This window comes from Vulpes lagopus, chromosome 16, assembly GCF_018345385.1.
Source record: "Vulpes lagopus strain Blue_001 chromosome 16, ASM1834538v1, whole genome shotgun sequence".
In the NCBI taxonomy this organism is placed as follows: Eukaryota; Metazoa; Chordata; class Mammalia; order Carnivora; family Canidae; genus Vulpes; species Vulpes lagopus.
Genome location: NC_054839.1, coordinates 11,243,501 through 11,261,553, shown reverse-complemented (window position 1 = coordinate 11,261,553; position 18,053 = coordinate 11,243,501). Strand labels below are relative to the sequence as shown.

Here is an 18,053-nt window from a genome sequence, read left to right as displayed (position 1 = left end):
CACTTTCAGTAATGGATATAGGGCAATTGGACAAGATCAACAAGGAAGTAGAGGACCTGAAAAACAATATAAACCAGATAAATCCAATACATTAACAGTAGCACCCAATAATAGTAGAAAAGGCAACTGTGGGAAATTTACGAATATGTGAAAATTACACCTAAATAACCAGTGGGTTAAAGGAGAAATTATAAAAAAAAATTTAGAAAAGATTTTGAAATGATGAAAATGAAAACACAGCATTCAAAAATTATGGACGCATTGAAAGTAGTGTTTAGAGGAAAATTTAGGGCTATAAACACTTATGTTTAAAAAAAAAGATACCAATCACTTCATTTTCTGCTTTAATAAAATAGGAAAAGAGCAAACTAAACCAAAGCAAGCAGAGGGAAGGAAATACTAAAGATTGGAATGGAAATAAATGAAAAAGACCATTGTTTTTCTACAATAAATTAGTAAAAGTAGAATTTGGTTCTTGGGCAGATAGGCAGAAATGCAAACCCTTAGGTAGACTGTCCAAGAGAAAAAGACTCCAGTTGTTAAAATTGGTAATGAAAGAGGAGGTGTACATGTGGACCTTACAGAAATTAAAAGGATTATATGGGAATAACCTGAACAGTTGTATGCCAACAAATTAGGTAACTTATAAAATGGAGAAATTTCTGAAAAGATGCAGGCTCTGGGCTCAGACTCAATAAGAAATCGAAAATCTGCAAAGATCTGGAAGAGACTGAATCAGTCATCACAAAACTTCTTGGAAGGAAGAGCCTGGGACTAGAAGGCTTCACGGGTGAAGTCAGTGAAATATTTAGAAGGGAATTAATGCCATTTCCTTACAAACTCTTCCAAAGATAGAAAAGGGAAAAATTTGCAACTCATTCTATGAGAGCAGTATTATCACGATACTAAAATTGGATAAAGATGTTATGAGAAATGGAAACTAGAGACCAAAATCCCTCATAAATGTTAATGCAACAGTCTTCCACAAAATACAAATAAATGGAACCCAGGAATATATAGAATGATTATGCACTGTAACCAGGTGAGATTTGTTTTAGGAATACATAGTTGGCTCAACATCCAAAAATCAATGTAATAAACCATATTAATAAAGGACAGAAATCACAGAATTATTTCAATAAATGCAGTAAAAAAAAAAATTGACAGAATCCAACAGCCTTTCACGGTAATTACCACTCACTGGGGGTGCCTGGGTGGCTCAGTCAGTTAAGCCTCTGCCTTTGGCTCAGATAATGATCCCAGGGGCCTGGGGATCAAGCCTCACATCACACTCCTTGTTCAGTGGGGAGCCTATTTCTCCCTCTCCTCCCCGTTCCTGCTCTCTCACTCTCTCAAATAAATAAATTTTTAAAAATTCTTGGGGAAAAAAACCCCAAAATACTCACCTGATAAGGAATAGAAGGGAACTTCCTCATGAAATGAGGAAGATTTAGAAAGATTTAGAAATGATAAAGGCCATTTCTAAATAACCTACAGCTAACGGTATATTTAATGATATATGACTGAATGTTTTCTTCCTAAGATCAGGAATAAGAAAAGGATGTCAATTTTTTTTTTTTAATCATTTTACTGGAGTTCCTAGGCCAGTTTGGCAAGAAAAATGGAAAGTGTTAAGATGGGAAAACAAAGTGATATTTTCAAATGACTTGATCTTGTATCTAGAAAATCTTGAGGAATTCACACACACACAAAAATCATCTTTTTATTTTATTTTTTCCATTTAAGACAAGGAATACTTTAAGCTCATCAAAGAAATAGAAAGCATGGGTCTGTAACACAGCACTGTGTTTTAAAGCTTAGGTCAGTAATTGTATATGAAAATATACACTGCTACATACAAATTAACTAATCAGAGCACAAACTGCCAGTGTTCAAAATAGAATAAACTTCCCTGTTGAAGCAGTGCCTTTGTAACATTTTTAACTTTTAGTATTCCTCTGTTCCTTCACTCCTTCAACAGATCCACACCAACCTCCTCATAATCCTTCTCAGGGGCAGCCATGTCCTCAAGGGCAGCCATCTCCTCAGGGGCCTTAGAAAACTCTTTTTCCTCCCTGCCCTCACCCACATACCAGTGAACAAAGGCATGCCTGGTATATATCAAGTCAAATTTGTGGTCCAGGGAAGCCCAGGCCTCAGTAATGGCTGTGGTGTTACTCACCATGTACACAGCTTAGTGTATTTTGGCCATGTCTCCATCAACTACCACAGTGTGAGGCTGGTGATTAATGCCAACTTTGAAGCCAGTGGGGCATAGGTCCACAAAATGGACAGTATGCTTGGTCTTGATGGTGGAAACAGTAGCATTGACATTCTTTGGAACCGTGTTGCTATGGTACAGCAGGCAGTAAGCCATGTATTTACTGTGGTGAGGATCCCATTTCACTGGTTGGCTGGGTTAAAGCATACAGAAGTGATCTCTGCTTCAGAAAGCTGTTTGTGGTAGGCTTTCTCAGCAGAGATAACAGGGGCATATGTGACTAGAGGGAATTGGATATAAGGATAGACCCACCCACCAGGTGGGTCTGGTAGTGTAGGTTGGATATTCAATATTGAGTTTTCTGTGACATGTCATAGATGGCCTCGTTGTCTACCATGAAGGTACAATCAGAGTACTCCAGGGTGGTGTGGTTAGTGAGGATGGTATTGTAGGGCTCAACTATGGCTGTGGAAACCTGGGGGTGGGTGGTGAGGGCTGGGTAAATGAAGAACTCCAGCTCGGACTTCTTGCCATAAATGAGATAGGGAGATGTTGGTTCACCTTCAGAATGGAGGTGAACCCAGATCCAGTTCCCCCTCCAAAGCTGTGGAAAACCAGGAAGCCCTGAAGACCTATGCACTGGTCAGCCAGTTTCTGTATTTGGTCCAAGATAAGGTCAGTGATATTCTTGCCAATGGTGTAGTGCCCTTGGGCATAGTTATAGGCAGCATCGTCCTTGCCTGTGATGAGCAGCTCAGAGTGGAAGAGCTGGAGGTAGGTGCCAGTGCAAACTTTATCGATGACTATGGTTTCCAAGTCTATAAAAACTGCCTCAAGTGCATGCTTGCCAGCACCTGTCTCCCCCTGAAGAAGGTGTTGAAGGAGTCCTCTTCTCCCCCATTGGTCTTGTCACTTGGCATCTGACCATTGGGTTAAATGCTGTATTTTAGGCAATAGAGCTCCTAGCAGGCATTGCCCATCTGGACACCAGCCTGGCCTACATGGATGGAGATGCATTCAGGCATGGTTGCTACTTTGCAACTGACTAGTAGATGGTGAAGAGGACGAGGAAAGGTGACAGCTTCTTACAGTGTGACTCTTAGGTGGTTGATATAAGAGAACCTCACGAATTCACAAAAAAAAATCTATTAGAACTAATGACTGGGGGATCCCTGGGTGGTGCAGCGGTTTGGCGCCTGCCTTTGGCCCAGGGCGCGATCCTGGAGACCCGGGATCGAATCCCACGTCGGGCTCCCGGTGCATGGAGCCTGCTTCTCCCTCTGCCTGTGTCTCTGGCTCTGTCTCTGCCTGTCTTTGGCTCTGTCTCTCCTTCTATCTCTCAAGAATAAATAAATAAAATCTTTAAAAAAAAAAAAAAAGAACTAATGACTTTTGCAAGGTTGCAAGATACAGGAATGATATGCAGTTTAGTTTTGTACCGTACCAGTGTACAAACTGAAAAGGCAATTAACAAAACAATTTTGGGGGATCCCTGGGTGGCGCAGCGGTTTGGCGCCTGCCTTTGGCCCAGGGCGCGATCCTGGAGACCCGGGATCGAATCCCACATCAGGCTCCCGGTGCATGGAGCCTGCTTCTCCCTCTGCCTGTGTCTCTGCCTCTCTCTCTCTCTCTGTGACTATCATAAATAAATAAATAAAAAAAAAAATTTAAAAAAAAAAAAAACAAAACAATTTTGTTTATGGTAGCACTAAAAAGAATACAGTACTTAAGCTTAAATTTTTTAATAGAAGCATAAGATTTGTGTGCTGAAAACTACAAAACAGTTGATATAAATTTTTTTTGCATGAATTATTTTTTTTAAGATTTTATTTATTTCATGAGAGACAGAGAGAGAGAATGGCAGAGACACAGGCAGAGGGAGAAGCAGGCTCCATGCAGGGAGCCCGACGTGGGACTCGATCCCAGGATTCCAGGATCACGCCCCGGGCCGAAGGCAGGCGCCCAACCACTGAGCCACCCAGGGATCCCCAAATTGTTGATATAAATTAAAGGCAGCTTAAATGAATAAACTTCCCACATTCATGGATCAGAACACCTAATACTAATTTGACAGTATTCACCAACATGACATACAAATTTTGTGCAGTCCCTCTCACAGGCTCAGCTGTGTTTTTTTTTTTTTGCAGAAATGGCCACCTGATTACAAAATTTATATGAAAGTGCAAGGGACTCAGCATAGCCAAAATAGTCTTGAAAAAGAACAAAGTCTGGGGACTTCTACTTCCCAATTACAAAACTTGTTACAAAGCTACAGTAATCAAGACATGTTGTACTGGCCTAAGGATAGATATGTTGATAAATGGAATAAATAGATTGGGGGGTCCAAACGTAGTTACATTATGGTCAGTTGATTTCACCAAGTGTATGAAGACAATTTAGAGTATTTACATATAATCTTTTCAATAAATGCTACTGGGGCAATTGGATATCTTTTTTTTTTTTAATTTTTATTTATTTATGATAGTCACACAGAGAGAGAGAGAGAGGCAGAGACACAGGCAGAGGGAGAAGCAGGCTCCATGCACCGGGAGCCCGACGTGGGATTCGATCCCGGGTCTCCAGGACCGCGCCCTGGGCCAAAGGCAGGCGCCAAACCGCTGCGCCACCCAGGGATCCCCGCAATTGGATATCTTCATGCAAAAGATCAAAGTTGTTCTCCTCCCTATACCGTATACAAAAATGAACCTAAAAAGAAAAAAAAAGTCATAGTCCTAAAAGTAAGAGCTTTCTAACCTTTGGTTAAGTGATGACTTCTTATGTAGGATGCCAAATGCACAAGAAACAAAAGGAAAAAAACATAATGTGCTCTCAAGGGCACCAACTAGAAAGTGAAAAGACAGAAAATACTTGCAAATCATGTATTTGTTGTTAGGACACTTTTGTTTAGAATATGTAAAGAACTCTTACAACTCAATAATAAAAAGTCCAATTTTAAAAAGGTCTAAGGACATGAATAGAAATTTTTCCAAAGATGATACACAGACAACCAACAAGCCCATGAAAAAAGGCTCAGCAGTATTAGTCCTTAGGAAAATGCAAATCAAAACCACAATGAGTTACTGATTTATGCCCACTGGGGTGGCTGTAATAAAAACGATGGACAATATCAAAGTGTGGTGAGGATGTGGAGAAATTGGAACCCTCATACATTCCTGGTAGGAATTTGAGTAAAATGGTGCAAACCTGGAAATGATTTGGCAGTTTCTCAAAAGGTATGCCATTACCACATGACCCAGCTAGCTATTCTACCTCCAGGGTTATACTCAAGGGAAATGAAATCCTATGTCCATACAAATGTTGTATATAAGTGTTCATACTGACATTTTTCATGAGTGAACAGAAACAAGCCTAATATTCATGATGAATATGTAATATTAAATAAAATGCGGTGTATTTATAGAATGGGATGTTATGCAATTATAATAAAGTATTAACACTACAGCATGGGTGAAATTTGAAGACACTATACTAAATGAAAGAAGGCATCATGATAGACCACAAATTCTTTGGTTCCATTTATATGAAATATCTAGAATAAGCAAAGCTGTAGAAATAGAAGGTACATTAGTAGTGGTGTAGGGCTGTGGGGGCTGGGGGAGGAGATCATGGAGTGACTTGCTAATGGGTCCAAATTTTCCTTTTTGGGATTACAAAAATGTTTTAAAGTTGCCTAAAATTGCCTGGAGTGATGGGTACACAACCCTGAATATACTAATCACTGTTGGATTATGCAGTTTAGATGGGTTAAATTTATGATGTGTCAATAAAACAACTAACATTTTTAAAACAATGTATTTTATATTCAAGAATTTACTTTCCTATTGGTATAATAGCTTAAATTTTAGAAATTAAAGTCAAATGATATTGTATTTTCTAGCATGATGAAGTCTTCTTTAAGATTATTTCTTCTCGGGACGCCTGGGTGGCTCAGCGGTTGAGCGTCTGCCTTCGGCCCAGGGCATGATCCTGGAGACCCGGGATCGAGTCCCACATTGGGCTCCCTGCATGGAGCCTGCTCCCTCTGCCTGTGTCTCTGTCTCTCTGCCTCCCCCTCCTGTAGTGTCTCTCGTGGATAAATAAATAAAATCTTTTTTAAAAAAAGATTATTTCTTCTCATAAAATGTTTATATGACTGCTCTCGATTTAGTTACATGAATAAACTTGACAAGTACAAATGTCAGGTGTTCGTAGGCTACTACCTGGTGGGTAAGAATGGTACATATATGTGATCCAGAGTATTTTTCCATTCTTTATTTCCTCTTCTGCCTTTCAATGTGAGGGATATAAAGTTAAATCAACATAGAGAATTTTTAGTTTCTGTAATGCTGGTGTAGCTTACTTATTTCCAACTAACCTCCTTCAAATAACAATTAGAAGCTCCAGAGAAGATCTACAACGATTTGAAAGCTCTGGATAATAACTAAAACCAGTCAGAATTCAAATGGATTTTGAGCATTTATAGAAGGAAAGCACATTGGATGAGCTCCAAATGTGTATGACATTATCCCTGAAGGCAGTCACCATTGCACGCATGTATCAGAGCATGGCCAGAGCTCAGGAGTTAGCCACTATCTTAGTGACTTGAGGTCGTGAAGAGTGATGCTCAGAATTTTAAGAACCGCTGAAAATTGAGCAGAGATATCATGGCAAAAGAGAGCAACAGAGTGAGGATTTCTGTATCTGAATTTAGCTTCCATCAAATAGATGGTTGACTCCTGAAATGTGCATGCCTGAAGACTTCAGGAATCCCAGCATATGAATCCCGCTGGAATGCTGAATGAACAGAGCTGAAATTTCAGTTGCTGCCCTCCAAGGAGATGGTAATGTTTGGAATTTGAGCATCACTATTTGAGAGGCTTGTAAACACCTTGAGTTTTTTATAAAAACCCCAGAGGGACCATGTCTTAGAAGAAACACTATGTTTCTGGAATAAGGACTTTTAATAACTTCTGGATTTGGACTTCTAAGTTCCTAAAAGCAAAACCAGGTAGACATCCTATCACAGCACAAAGATGAATCTTCATGATTTCAGAGTGATCAGCCAGTAATTTAACTGCCTACTGTAATAAAAATCAGTCCTTTTCAGGGGAAGATAACAGAAAAATAGCCAACATTTCCACAATTGAGGATACAAAAACAATTTCCTTGGCATACAGTTTAAGAATTAAATTTGACCCAGAGTCAAGTGAAAAAGCAGTCCGTAGAAAACAACTGTGAGACTACTAAGATGTAGATCATGGATAAGATTTTAACACAGTTATTGAAATTATTTTCAAATATTAAAGATCAAAATGAGGGAGTTAATAGGGCATATATGCATGTACCTGGAAACTAACAAATTGCCAACTAGAAATTCTAGATCTAAAATGGTACTAACTATCCTCTGCAGTGGAAAACCTACAGGCTAGGTTGAAAAGTATAATGGTGCTGGCAGAGGGAAAGAGTTGGCAAACTTAGAAGCATAGAGACTATATTGTGTGAAGAGAAACCGTATTTTACAAGTCTCAGTGACCTAAGTTGATAGGATTAGGAAGTTTAACTTATATGTATTTGGAGATACAATAGAAAGAGAAGACAAAATGGGGAAAAATATTTGAAAAATATTTTGTTATCCTCTTTAGATTGGAAACAGGACAGAGTTGTCTGTATTTGTCACTTATACTCAACATTATACTAGAGATCCTGGCTAGTACAATAGAAAATAAAAAAGTCATGGAGATCAGAAAGGAAGAAATAAAGTTGTTTCTGTTCACAGAGGAATTTTGTTTACATAGAAAACTTTAAGGAATCTAAAACAATTACTGGAATAAATTTAGCAGAGTTGCAAGATAAAAAGTCACTCAAATATAAATTGTGTTCTAATAATGAAAACTTAGGCAAATACTTTAACAAAATCTAGACTTGTCAGAGTATTAAGGCTTGGAAAAATAGTGAAGCATAAGGATTGGGGAAAGGAAGCTTTCCAGGACAACTTAATAGGCTACTTAAGAAAACTCTATGGAATCTGTGATACAACTAATAAAACTGAAACAAAAATAGGTATAATTTTAACAAAGTAGATTCAAGACTGCCACACTTTGTTGGGAGAAATTAAAAATGTGTAAAGTAGGTGAGAGCTATTATTATTCTTATAGATAGGATAAAATACTGATAAAGTGTCAGCTCTCCCTCTTAATGAAGAGATTCAGTGCAAGCTAAAACATAATCACACTAGGGTTGTTTTGGGGAGGATGGAGAAGAAATTGCCTGTTGATTTTGAAATTTTTGTGAAAGTGCAAAGAATAGCCAGTGTTATCTTACTGATGGACAGACCTGCAGAACTTGGTCTGCAGATTATCTTTCAACAACTAGATGAACCTCTTCCTCTTTCTCATCATACTAGAAAAAGATGAATCATAGGTCTACATGTAAAACCTCTAAAGGAAAATGTGAATATTTCTTCTGGGCCTTGCTATAGTCAAAACACTTCTTAGCAAAGACATAAAAGCACTGAACATAAAAGGGAAAATTCATATGTTTTTATTAGTATTAAAAATTTCCATTAAACAGCAGAGATACATGTTTGTTAGAAAGATTAAAATCCTAAACACTGACAGTACCAAATGCTTGTGAGACTGTGGGACCACAGGAACTCTCATTCATTGCAAATGGGAATGCAAATGGCATAGCCATTTTGGAAGACAGTTTAGCAGTTTTTGTACAAAACTAAACATCCTTTTACCATATGATCCCGTAGTTGTACTACTTGGTATCTATCCAAATGAAAATGTTTCTGCACTGAAAGTTGCATATGAATGTTTGTTTATAGTAGCTTTACTCATCATTGCCAAACCTAGAAGTAACCAAGGTGTCTCCTTCAGTAGGTAAATGGATAAGTAAAATGTGGTATATCTAGATAATGGACTTTTTAATTCAGCAGTGAAAAGGTATTAACCATTAAGCCACAAAATGACATGGAGAAACTTTAAATGCATAATGCTAAGTGAGAGACGCCAATCTGAAAAGGTTTACATTCTAGCTGTACAACATTCTGGAAAAGAATGTTGGGAGGCAGTAAAGGTCAGTGGTTGCCAATGATCTGGGGGGGTAGAAGAAGGATTAAAATAGGTAGAGCACAGGGAAGTTTTAGGGTGAAACTGTTATATATGGAATCTTAATGGTAGAGACATATCATACATTTGTTTAAACCTGTAGAATATACAGCTCAGAGAGTGATTCCTAATGTAAACTGTGGACTTCAGTTAATACTAATGTATCAACATTTGCTCATCTATTTTAACAAATGTACCACAGCAATGCAAAATATTAATAATAGGGACGCTGTATCCAGGGTGAGGTGAATGAGGGTATATAAAGGAACTCTACTTCCTTCTCTATTTTTCTGAACACCTAAAACTGCTCTAAAAAAAATTAAGTCTATTAATGAAAACAAACTGCTAAAGTAAGACATTTTAAAGGAAATTTATAAGCCACAGAGGGGGAGAAAATATTCACAACACGTAAATCTGACAGAGGCTTTCTAAAAGATAAAGAACTCCCACAAATCAGTAAGACCAACATCTTAGTAAAAAATGGGCAATTTTTTAATACAAGTGACCAATAAACTCTAATCCTGAGGTGTCCAACATAATTTGTCATAAGACAAATGCACATTAAATTATAATGAGAGTTTCTCAGCCACTAGCCTTGCTAGAAGTAGAAACACAATATGAACTAGTGGCAAGGTTATAGAACAAGCTCCATTGCTGGAGGCAGTATAGATATATTTTAATATCTTGTGAAAGAAGTTGGCAGTTTTTATAAAATTAAACATGTTTACCCTCATATTTCCAATCCTAGAGTTTTTACCCACAAGAAATCAAAGAGTCATACAAAGAATGTTTATAGCAGTTTTGTTCCTAAGAGCCCAAACCGGACACAACCCATAAGTGCATCAGCCAAAGGATGAACTAATTTCTGTATGCTTGTACAATAGAGTACTACTTGACAATACAAAATGAATGAACTGTTCAACATGCATGAGCCTCAAAAATATCCCATTGGGCAAAAAGAAGCCACACATCGGAGCACATGTTTTGGTGTCTGTTTATGTGGAGCTTTAGTCTAATTTATAGTTGAACTACTGGGGAAAGGGGTAGATTTCCTGAAAGGATACTGATGAAACTTATATTTGTGAATTTCACTGTCTATTAATTGTAGGTTAATATATTTAAAAAATAACAGGTTTTTGAAATAATTGAGGATTTCAGATGTTTGTACCAAATTATGGTAACGATTGATGATATTGACTCTTACCTGGCATTCTTTACCATACACCAATCTGAGCATGCTATACCTTTTATCTTCTTTAATGAACATATGGATAAAGTGTTCTTACTATCTTGGCCTCACTGATCAGGAAAGAGACACAAGGAGGATAAGTGACTTGGAAGGTCACATGGTTTTTGGGGTCAGTGGTCAGTCCAACCCCAGGGCTTGTAGGGGTGATGGCTAAACTCCATTGCCTTTCCGGACTAGTCATGGCCAGTGTTTCAATTGAGAACATGAAGCTTTTATTGGTGGCAGAAGAAATAGAGTTTGCATAATATTAAACTCTATAAAATTATAAGTAACATCAGTATTTGTTTCCTGATTCAGGTGTCATATGTATTATTATTTGTAATGCTAATGATATCAAACTTGGGTATCTCATAACCCTTTCTAGGCAGTATTTTGTGATACACACTCTTCTACACAGCCTCCTCTATTTGAATGTACACATTTTAAATTGCATATAGGCAGGATTCTGTTCCTCTACTATGACAATTTCTTGCTTTGAAGAGGTTCTCTGAAAAATGCTGCTTTTATCTTTTTTTCTACAGTGATGAACTTTAATGTTGGAGTGTTGTAAGTTCTCACATAATAAGGCTTAGATTTTTGTTTGCTTTGGCAGTAGACTTCTGTTTAAAATTCCTTTAATCTGTTCATTCCATGCTTTTTATATTCATTTGATAGCTGATGGCTCTGTGAAGAATTTTATATAAATTTATTGAACTAATAAAACTTGTAAATTCTTCCTCTATCCCAACTTGCTGAAAGTGAGTTTTTCAGCAAATCGCTGAATTTTTGTCATCTTTAGATTTTTTTTTTCCTGGAGGAAATAAGAAACAATTCATATGTTAGATCTAAAGTTTCATTAAAATTGCTTATGCCCTGTCTCAGGCATTTTAAGTGGGCCATCTGTCTAAACATCTCTCTCTCTTTTTTTTTCTGATCATTTCCTCGACTTATTCATGAACCATGGGAGGGCTCCTTTGTAGTCGCCATGTAGCTGGTTCTGTCTACCCCCACTGAATACATCTATGTGCTTGCATAACATATCTTTTCACCATGCTGGAAATTCTCTGAACTTGGTTCAGATGAATGGCCCACTTTTCTGAAGGCCTTTTTCTTCCTGCGAAGATTTGTATGCAGAAGCTGACCTCTGTGGCTATGGAATGCAGCGTATTATTCTTGATCATTTTACAGACCACCCACTGTGAAAGTTATGATCAAGGATTGCTTAATGATTCTTTGACCACTAACATTGTTTTAACTCAGTATTTCACTCCTTAATAGGTAATGGCACAGTTGAAAACCAGCTTTTCTGAGTGTCTCATAATATGGTTTTGAGATGCTTATTAATCCTTGATAACAAAGATTTCTGTGAGTTATGTTTACATAAAATCTGCCTTAAACACAACACTTAATAGCAATGTATTTGGGTTAGTATTATTTACACTTTTTTGAGTAAAGTATTCTAGTAAATTAAATGGATTAGCAATAGCATTTGTGATAATGAGCTGTTTTTACTATAAAATACAGAAAAATTTAGTTTTATTGAGCATATTCATTCTCGTTGGCTGATGATAATCAGAGTGGACAGGTCTGGATAAGAGCTATTATTTGACTTGCTTTGTGAGTAGCTGTTTATGTGAATTCCCTTTTCCTGGGTTTTGTTTGTTTTTTGAAGCAGTAACTTAAATGATATCAGCTTTTTAAGTAACTAATAAGCTGCACAGATGAAATTTTTGATCAGAGGGCATCCTCTTTCACTAGGATGTAGTTCAGTAAAAAGCTGTTTTCTGTGTACCATTACTGTAGTAAGTTGTGTGAAACTCCAGGATTTTTTTTCTCCCTTTCCAGAAGAGTTATTTGTAAAAATCTTTGAGACTATTTTAGATTTAATGAATAAATATAGCTCTTTTCTAAAATTAAAATATAACTATAAAATGTAACTGGTTTATAATGATAAACATATTTGTGCTAGTGAGATTGATACCAGTGTTTCAAAGTAATTATTGTTACTGTAGTTTCAGTGGTTTTGCAGAAATAGAGCACATGTACTTTCAGGTTGGTGTGTGTTACTATCTTTATTTATAGTTTATTATAGTTTATTTCTACTGCAGAGTTTATGGATCTTTATACTGGGCACATATGCCCAAACCCATCCATTTTATTTTAAAACAAAACTATTTTCAAACTCACATAAAGCCAGAAGGGATTTTAACAAGTTGTATTTGTGAAAGAATTGAATGCATAAAGAGATTGCACAGTGTGACCATTTTTTTTTTCATATCTCATGGGCTTACTTCCACAGGAAATCCTCTTAGTAACTCGTCATCTAAAAAGATATTGTTTGGAAAGTACCATCTCAGAGTTGTATGCTCAGAAGAAAGAACAGCTTTCCTTTTGCATTCCCAGCACTGCGCTAGCTGTATTTCACATGTGTAGAAATTTTGATTCCAAGGGACTGAAAGAGTCCTTGGTACATCGTTAGGAAGAGAATGGTCTAAGATAAAACCTCAGGATTTCAACTCAAAAGAGACTATGCTCTTTGCACAAGGTTCCTCTTGGGGTAGGTTATAACATATATGAAACAGATGTGGATCAAAATAAAACAATGGAAAAATAAATAGTAGTTAGGTTCTGAAGGGTGGCAACTGTATCTCGCCACCATCTATAGGATTGCTTTCTGTGGGAAAATGCAGTCTGGGTTCCAGCAGGATGTCAGGATTAACTTCCCAGCTCCTCTGGAAACAGAGGCTTGTTGCATAACTAAGAGTGGTCTCCAGGTTTACTGGAAGAGTTACCTTCTCTGATCTACTGAGTTGTGAAAAGTACTAAGCATATAATAAAGTTTAAGCGGAAGGGAGATGAATGAGGTTGTACTCTGATCAGTACCTATAATTAGAGAACGTTTATGAGAGAGATGATATTCATGAAGAATTTGTGGAGCAGAAGGAATCCAGAGTTTGGGATCCCTGGGTGGCGCAGTGGTTTAGCGCCTGCCTTTGGCCCAGGGCGCGATCCTGGAGACCTGGGATCGAATCCCACGTCTGGCTTCTGGTGCATGGAGCCTGCTTCTCCCTCTGCCTGTGTCCCTGCCTCTCTCTCTCTCTCTCTCTCTCTCTCTCTCTGTATGACTATCATAAACAAAATTAAAAAAAAAAACTTAAAAAAAAAAAAGGAATCCAGAGTTTCCTTTAAGGGGTTTCAGTTATTGGGGGGGGGGGGGCGAGGGGCCATGAGTATAGGTCTAGGGTTGGGACTAATCAAAGTAATAAAAGTTACCATTTATGTGCATTATTTAACCTTTGGTATATCACTATGATATATTTCTGGTTTGATACTTAAAGATACAGAGACCTAACAGTTGGCCCAAAGTCAGAACTAATGAATGGCAGAGCTGTGTTTCATAGCTATTTCTGTGAGTCACCAGAGTCTGAGTTTGTGATCACTGGGTTTAGTTCTTCTGCAGGTTTTATTTTGGTTTTTTATTTGTGAAGTAACTTAAGGGTTTGGCACTACTGGCTATACAAATCAGAGAATAATCAGAAATAAAACCAGATACAAGAGTGGGGTGTTATTTATAAGAAACTTGAATGGTAGGTAAGTTAGCTAAGATTTCAGTAGCCAAGATTTAAGAAAGCTATGTTGTCAGTAATATTAGCTGCCAGGTTATTTCTGTTATCACAGTATCCCTGAAGAGGTCAGGTGTTAACCCTGTTTGAAGGTAAACCGGGCAAAGTCTAGAGAGGTCATCTGTATAGCCTAAGAACATTCAGCTTGGGGTCCATGCTCCTTTTGGAGTGTACTCTGCCCCTTGGGTGACACGGCCTCCCCTTTGCAGTCATTGGCACATTGCAGGTGCTCCTCAAATTCCTTCCGGCTGCTGCCCACCCCAGCCCTTTCTCCTCAACGTGCAGTGGGACCTGGGGATGCAAAAATAAGGCATGATCTTGGTCCTTTAGGAGGTCACAGGCCAGTCGGGGAGATAAACAGATGCCTGCCCCATGGAATGGCATGGCCAATTAGAGGTGGGCTTGGCACACAGGAGCACTGTACCCCATGCTGCTCTTCCTCTCTCTTCTCCTCCTCTGCCTCCTGTATGCTTCCCTGTTGTTCTTTCCAGCTCTCCTATGTGAAGCTCTGTCCACTGAAACCATCCTCTTTAAACTGCCAAAAGAGAATCCTCCATGTCTCTGCCATGTGCATTAGTATTGGTTTGTTGAGGCATTTTTAAACTTTTCTTTAATTTTAACTAAATCCTATAGTATTTAAAACATTTCTTCATCTTCAGAAAATAAACAGTGGGCCAGATACAAATGTTCACCTAAATCATCCATAATCCTCCATTAGACATTGTGTCTATAGATGATTTGATTATAATCATAGTTTTTGTGACTGAATTTTTTTTTAATAGAATACACAGAGAATCCTTTTGAAGTTTGAGGGAGGGGATATTAAAACATAACCTGCAACATCATTTCAGAGTTATGACATAAGACAAAATCTGGATGCTACCTGTTTAGTAGTTCATAAATATTACTTTGCAACTATAAAAATTGAAAACACTTAATATTTAAATTAGGTTAATTCAGAAATCATTAAAATTTTGTTACTTTAAAATTTGTGAGAAATACTTATATTCTAAAAATGTTTTTGTCTCTGGCTGTTTGACCCAGTTTTTCTGGATCATGTAATGTGGATCATGGGCAGGAAAAGACCTGTGTGTTAAGACTAGCATCACTGATGTTGTATTCTTATCCAAACAAACAAAAAACCAAAACAAAAGGAAAGGATACAAGAAACTTTTTGGATGTGGTGGATAGGTTTATTACTTTAATTATGGTGATAGAAACACAATTGAATACCTATTTGTATGTTAATTATATGCAGTTTTTAAAAAAATATTTTGTTTATTCATGAGAGACACAGAGAGGCATAGACACAGGCAGAGGGAGAAGCAGGCTCCTCACAGGGTGCCCGATGTGGGACTTGATCCTGGACTGGGACCACACCCTGAGCCAAAGGCAGATGCCCAACCACTGAACATCTCAGGCGTCCCATTTTATATGCAGTTTTTTGATACCAAGTATAACTCGATAAAACCAGAAAAATAAGAGACCAAAATTGTAAATTTTTGAAAACAGTCTGGAACAGTAACCAAATAGTGAAAAGAAATTAATATTGCATAAAATTGATTTTTGAAAGACTGTCACAATGAAGCAACTCAAATACACAGAATAGGTGAAGGTGCTTTGAGTAGATGGAGGAACCACAATTATCCCAGAATGATCTCTGTTGTCCTTGGAATGTCTGTGTGTTTTTTGTTTATTTTTAATTGCTCTAGTTTAAACCTGAAAGCTTTTTTCAAGGATAGAACCTTTTAAAATAATGTGCTGAAGTACAATCTTTGGCAGTTTTACCCAGCACACTTAATGTCAAAGGAAAATCAGTTAACTAAGAGAATCCTATAAGATTAACTATATTTTTTTCTTTTTTTCTACTTCAGAGTGCCTATTATTAAACCACAAGTGGCTAACTGGGAGCTCTCAATAAAATTGCATGATGAAGTTCATACTGTCATAGTGTCAAACAGTGGGCCAACAACGTTCTCTGTGAGTTTTCTTTCTTTCCTTTTTTTTTTGTCAATCTTGAAATTATCTGTGAATATTTAAAGCAGTTTTTAACCTATTCAGTGACTGTCGTCTTTTGAATCTGTGACAAAGCTATGTGTTTGACTCATCTTCTTTAGGAAGCTGAATGTAAATGGCAATTTTTGTTGTCTCACGTTAATTAGGAAATATATTCTGAGATTTAGCCACATTCTAAACTCACTTCCTGACACCTGATTCATTTTCCTTTTGTTATTGAGAAGTAATACGTTTGTTTTTGTCACAGAGAAGAGCATCTTTAGGTATAATTCCAAACATATGATAGCTGTGGTAGGTAATCATTGTTTTAAACAAGTAATCTGAAACCTATATAACATTTTCTTGAGACTTCAGGTTGTGTGAGACATTCTTGAGGCTAAATTTACCTTCTGGTGACATTCCTTTTGTTTTGAAGGAACTTAAAACTTGAACTTGGATAGTATCCATGCTAGAACTGTTTTAGTTTAATTCCGGTCTATACTGAACAATGTTACATTAAGATTTAGTGTTTATACTGTGGTACGAATGATATGTTTTAAGTTCTGTGATTTGAGATTGCCAGAAGAATATCATGGAAGGTTAACTTGCGTCCTTTTTTGCTTTTAGCATGAACCCACAGAAGCTGTTGTCTAGTTAGTACAATGAATATTTTATTAAGCTACATTTCTTTTCTTGTGGCTAAGTTGCAATGAAATGTCATTTTATTGTATGGAAAAATGACTTTTTTAATAAAAAGATTTGAATAGGATATGAAAATCAAAATAATACAACTTCACAGAAATAAAACCTGGTGAGGCTGAGATATTTAGTGGTAGTTTTGTTTGTATGTTTGTTTTTACATAACCTCTACCCCTGGCTTGGGGCTCAAACTCCAGACCCCTAGGTCAAGAGATTCCTGCTCTACAGACTCCAGCCAAGCAGGCACTCCCTTGTGGCAGTTTCCTGATGATAGAAAATAACACAAGTCAGGAGTTAAGGAGAATTCATTTATGCACCATATCCTTATTACATCCCTACTGTGTGCTTGGTGAGTGTTACACTGGAGAAACTGACATTTTTATGTAGTAGTCAGTCACAAGTAAATGAGATTAATCCATGAATTAAGTGTAGTCTCCTGGTTGTCTATAAATTTTGTGATTCATTCTATATGCCAAAATTGTTAAAGCATTTGTTCCTAAAAGGTATTTAGTCACCTCTCTTAAAATGAAAACTATGTTGGAGCTAAGCAATTGTCTTATGATATGTTTTTTGATGGTCTTATGTGATTCATTACTTTCCTCCTTTCTATATGATCATTTTAAAAAGTAGTTTTATAAGTGGAAACTTAAGTGGACATCAGGTTGGGTAGCAAGTTATATGTATTGAAGTAAAGACTATAAACATTATAGTATAGCATTTTCCTCGGGGAAGGTTAACTTTACAAAAATGTAAACTTAGCATAATTTTCAGTTCTGTACTGAGTCACCACTGAAGTGTTACTGTTCATCTGATACTCCAATATGCTGTTTTTCTAAGCAGTGCCTTTAATAAGAAAACTGCTCAGATTACTTCTTAAAGCTGTTATTTCTTTGCACTTATTTCAGATTCCATGTTGAAAAACTAGAGACCATCAACTCAAGTGGTGTCTTTGACTTTTTCCTGAAGAATTACTCCTTGTTTTACCTTTTAGATCATGAGAAAAGTAGGGCTGTTTGAAAAAACACATCAAAGTTATTCTATTAAAAATTTCCCTGGAAAATATCCATCATGATATATAGTATCATAACCACTGCCCCTATTTATTGGCTTTGCTACTGTCAGACATATCAAACCTAATGAAAAGTAAGTACTCCTGATGGTGTGTACTTTTTTCC

At 37.1% G+C, this 18,053-nt stretch overlaps 1 protein-coding gene across 1 annotated transcript in view; it reads left to right on the top strand.

The window, feature by feature from the left end:
- The window catches only part of PCCA (propionyl-CoA carboxylase subunit alpha), a 394,660-nt gene that overhangs the window by 237,590 nt on the left and 139,017 nt on the right, over positions 1 to 18,053 (top strand). The window contains exon 19 of the mRNA XM_041731155.1: positions 16,059 to 16,164. Coding sequence (XP_041587089.1) covers positions 16,059 to 16,164 — 106 coding nt within the window. The remainder of the gene's footprint in view (positions 1 to 16,058; positions 16,165 to 18,053) is intronic.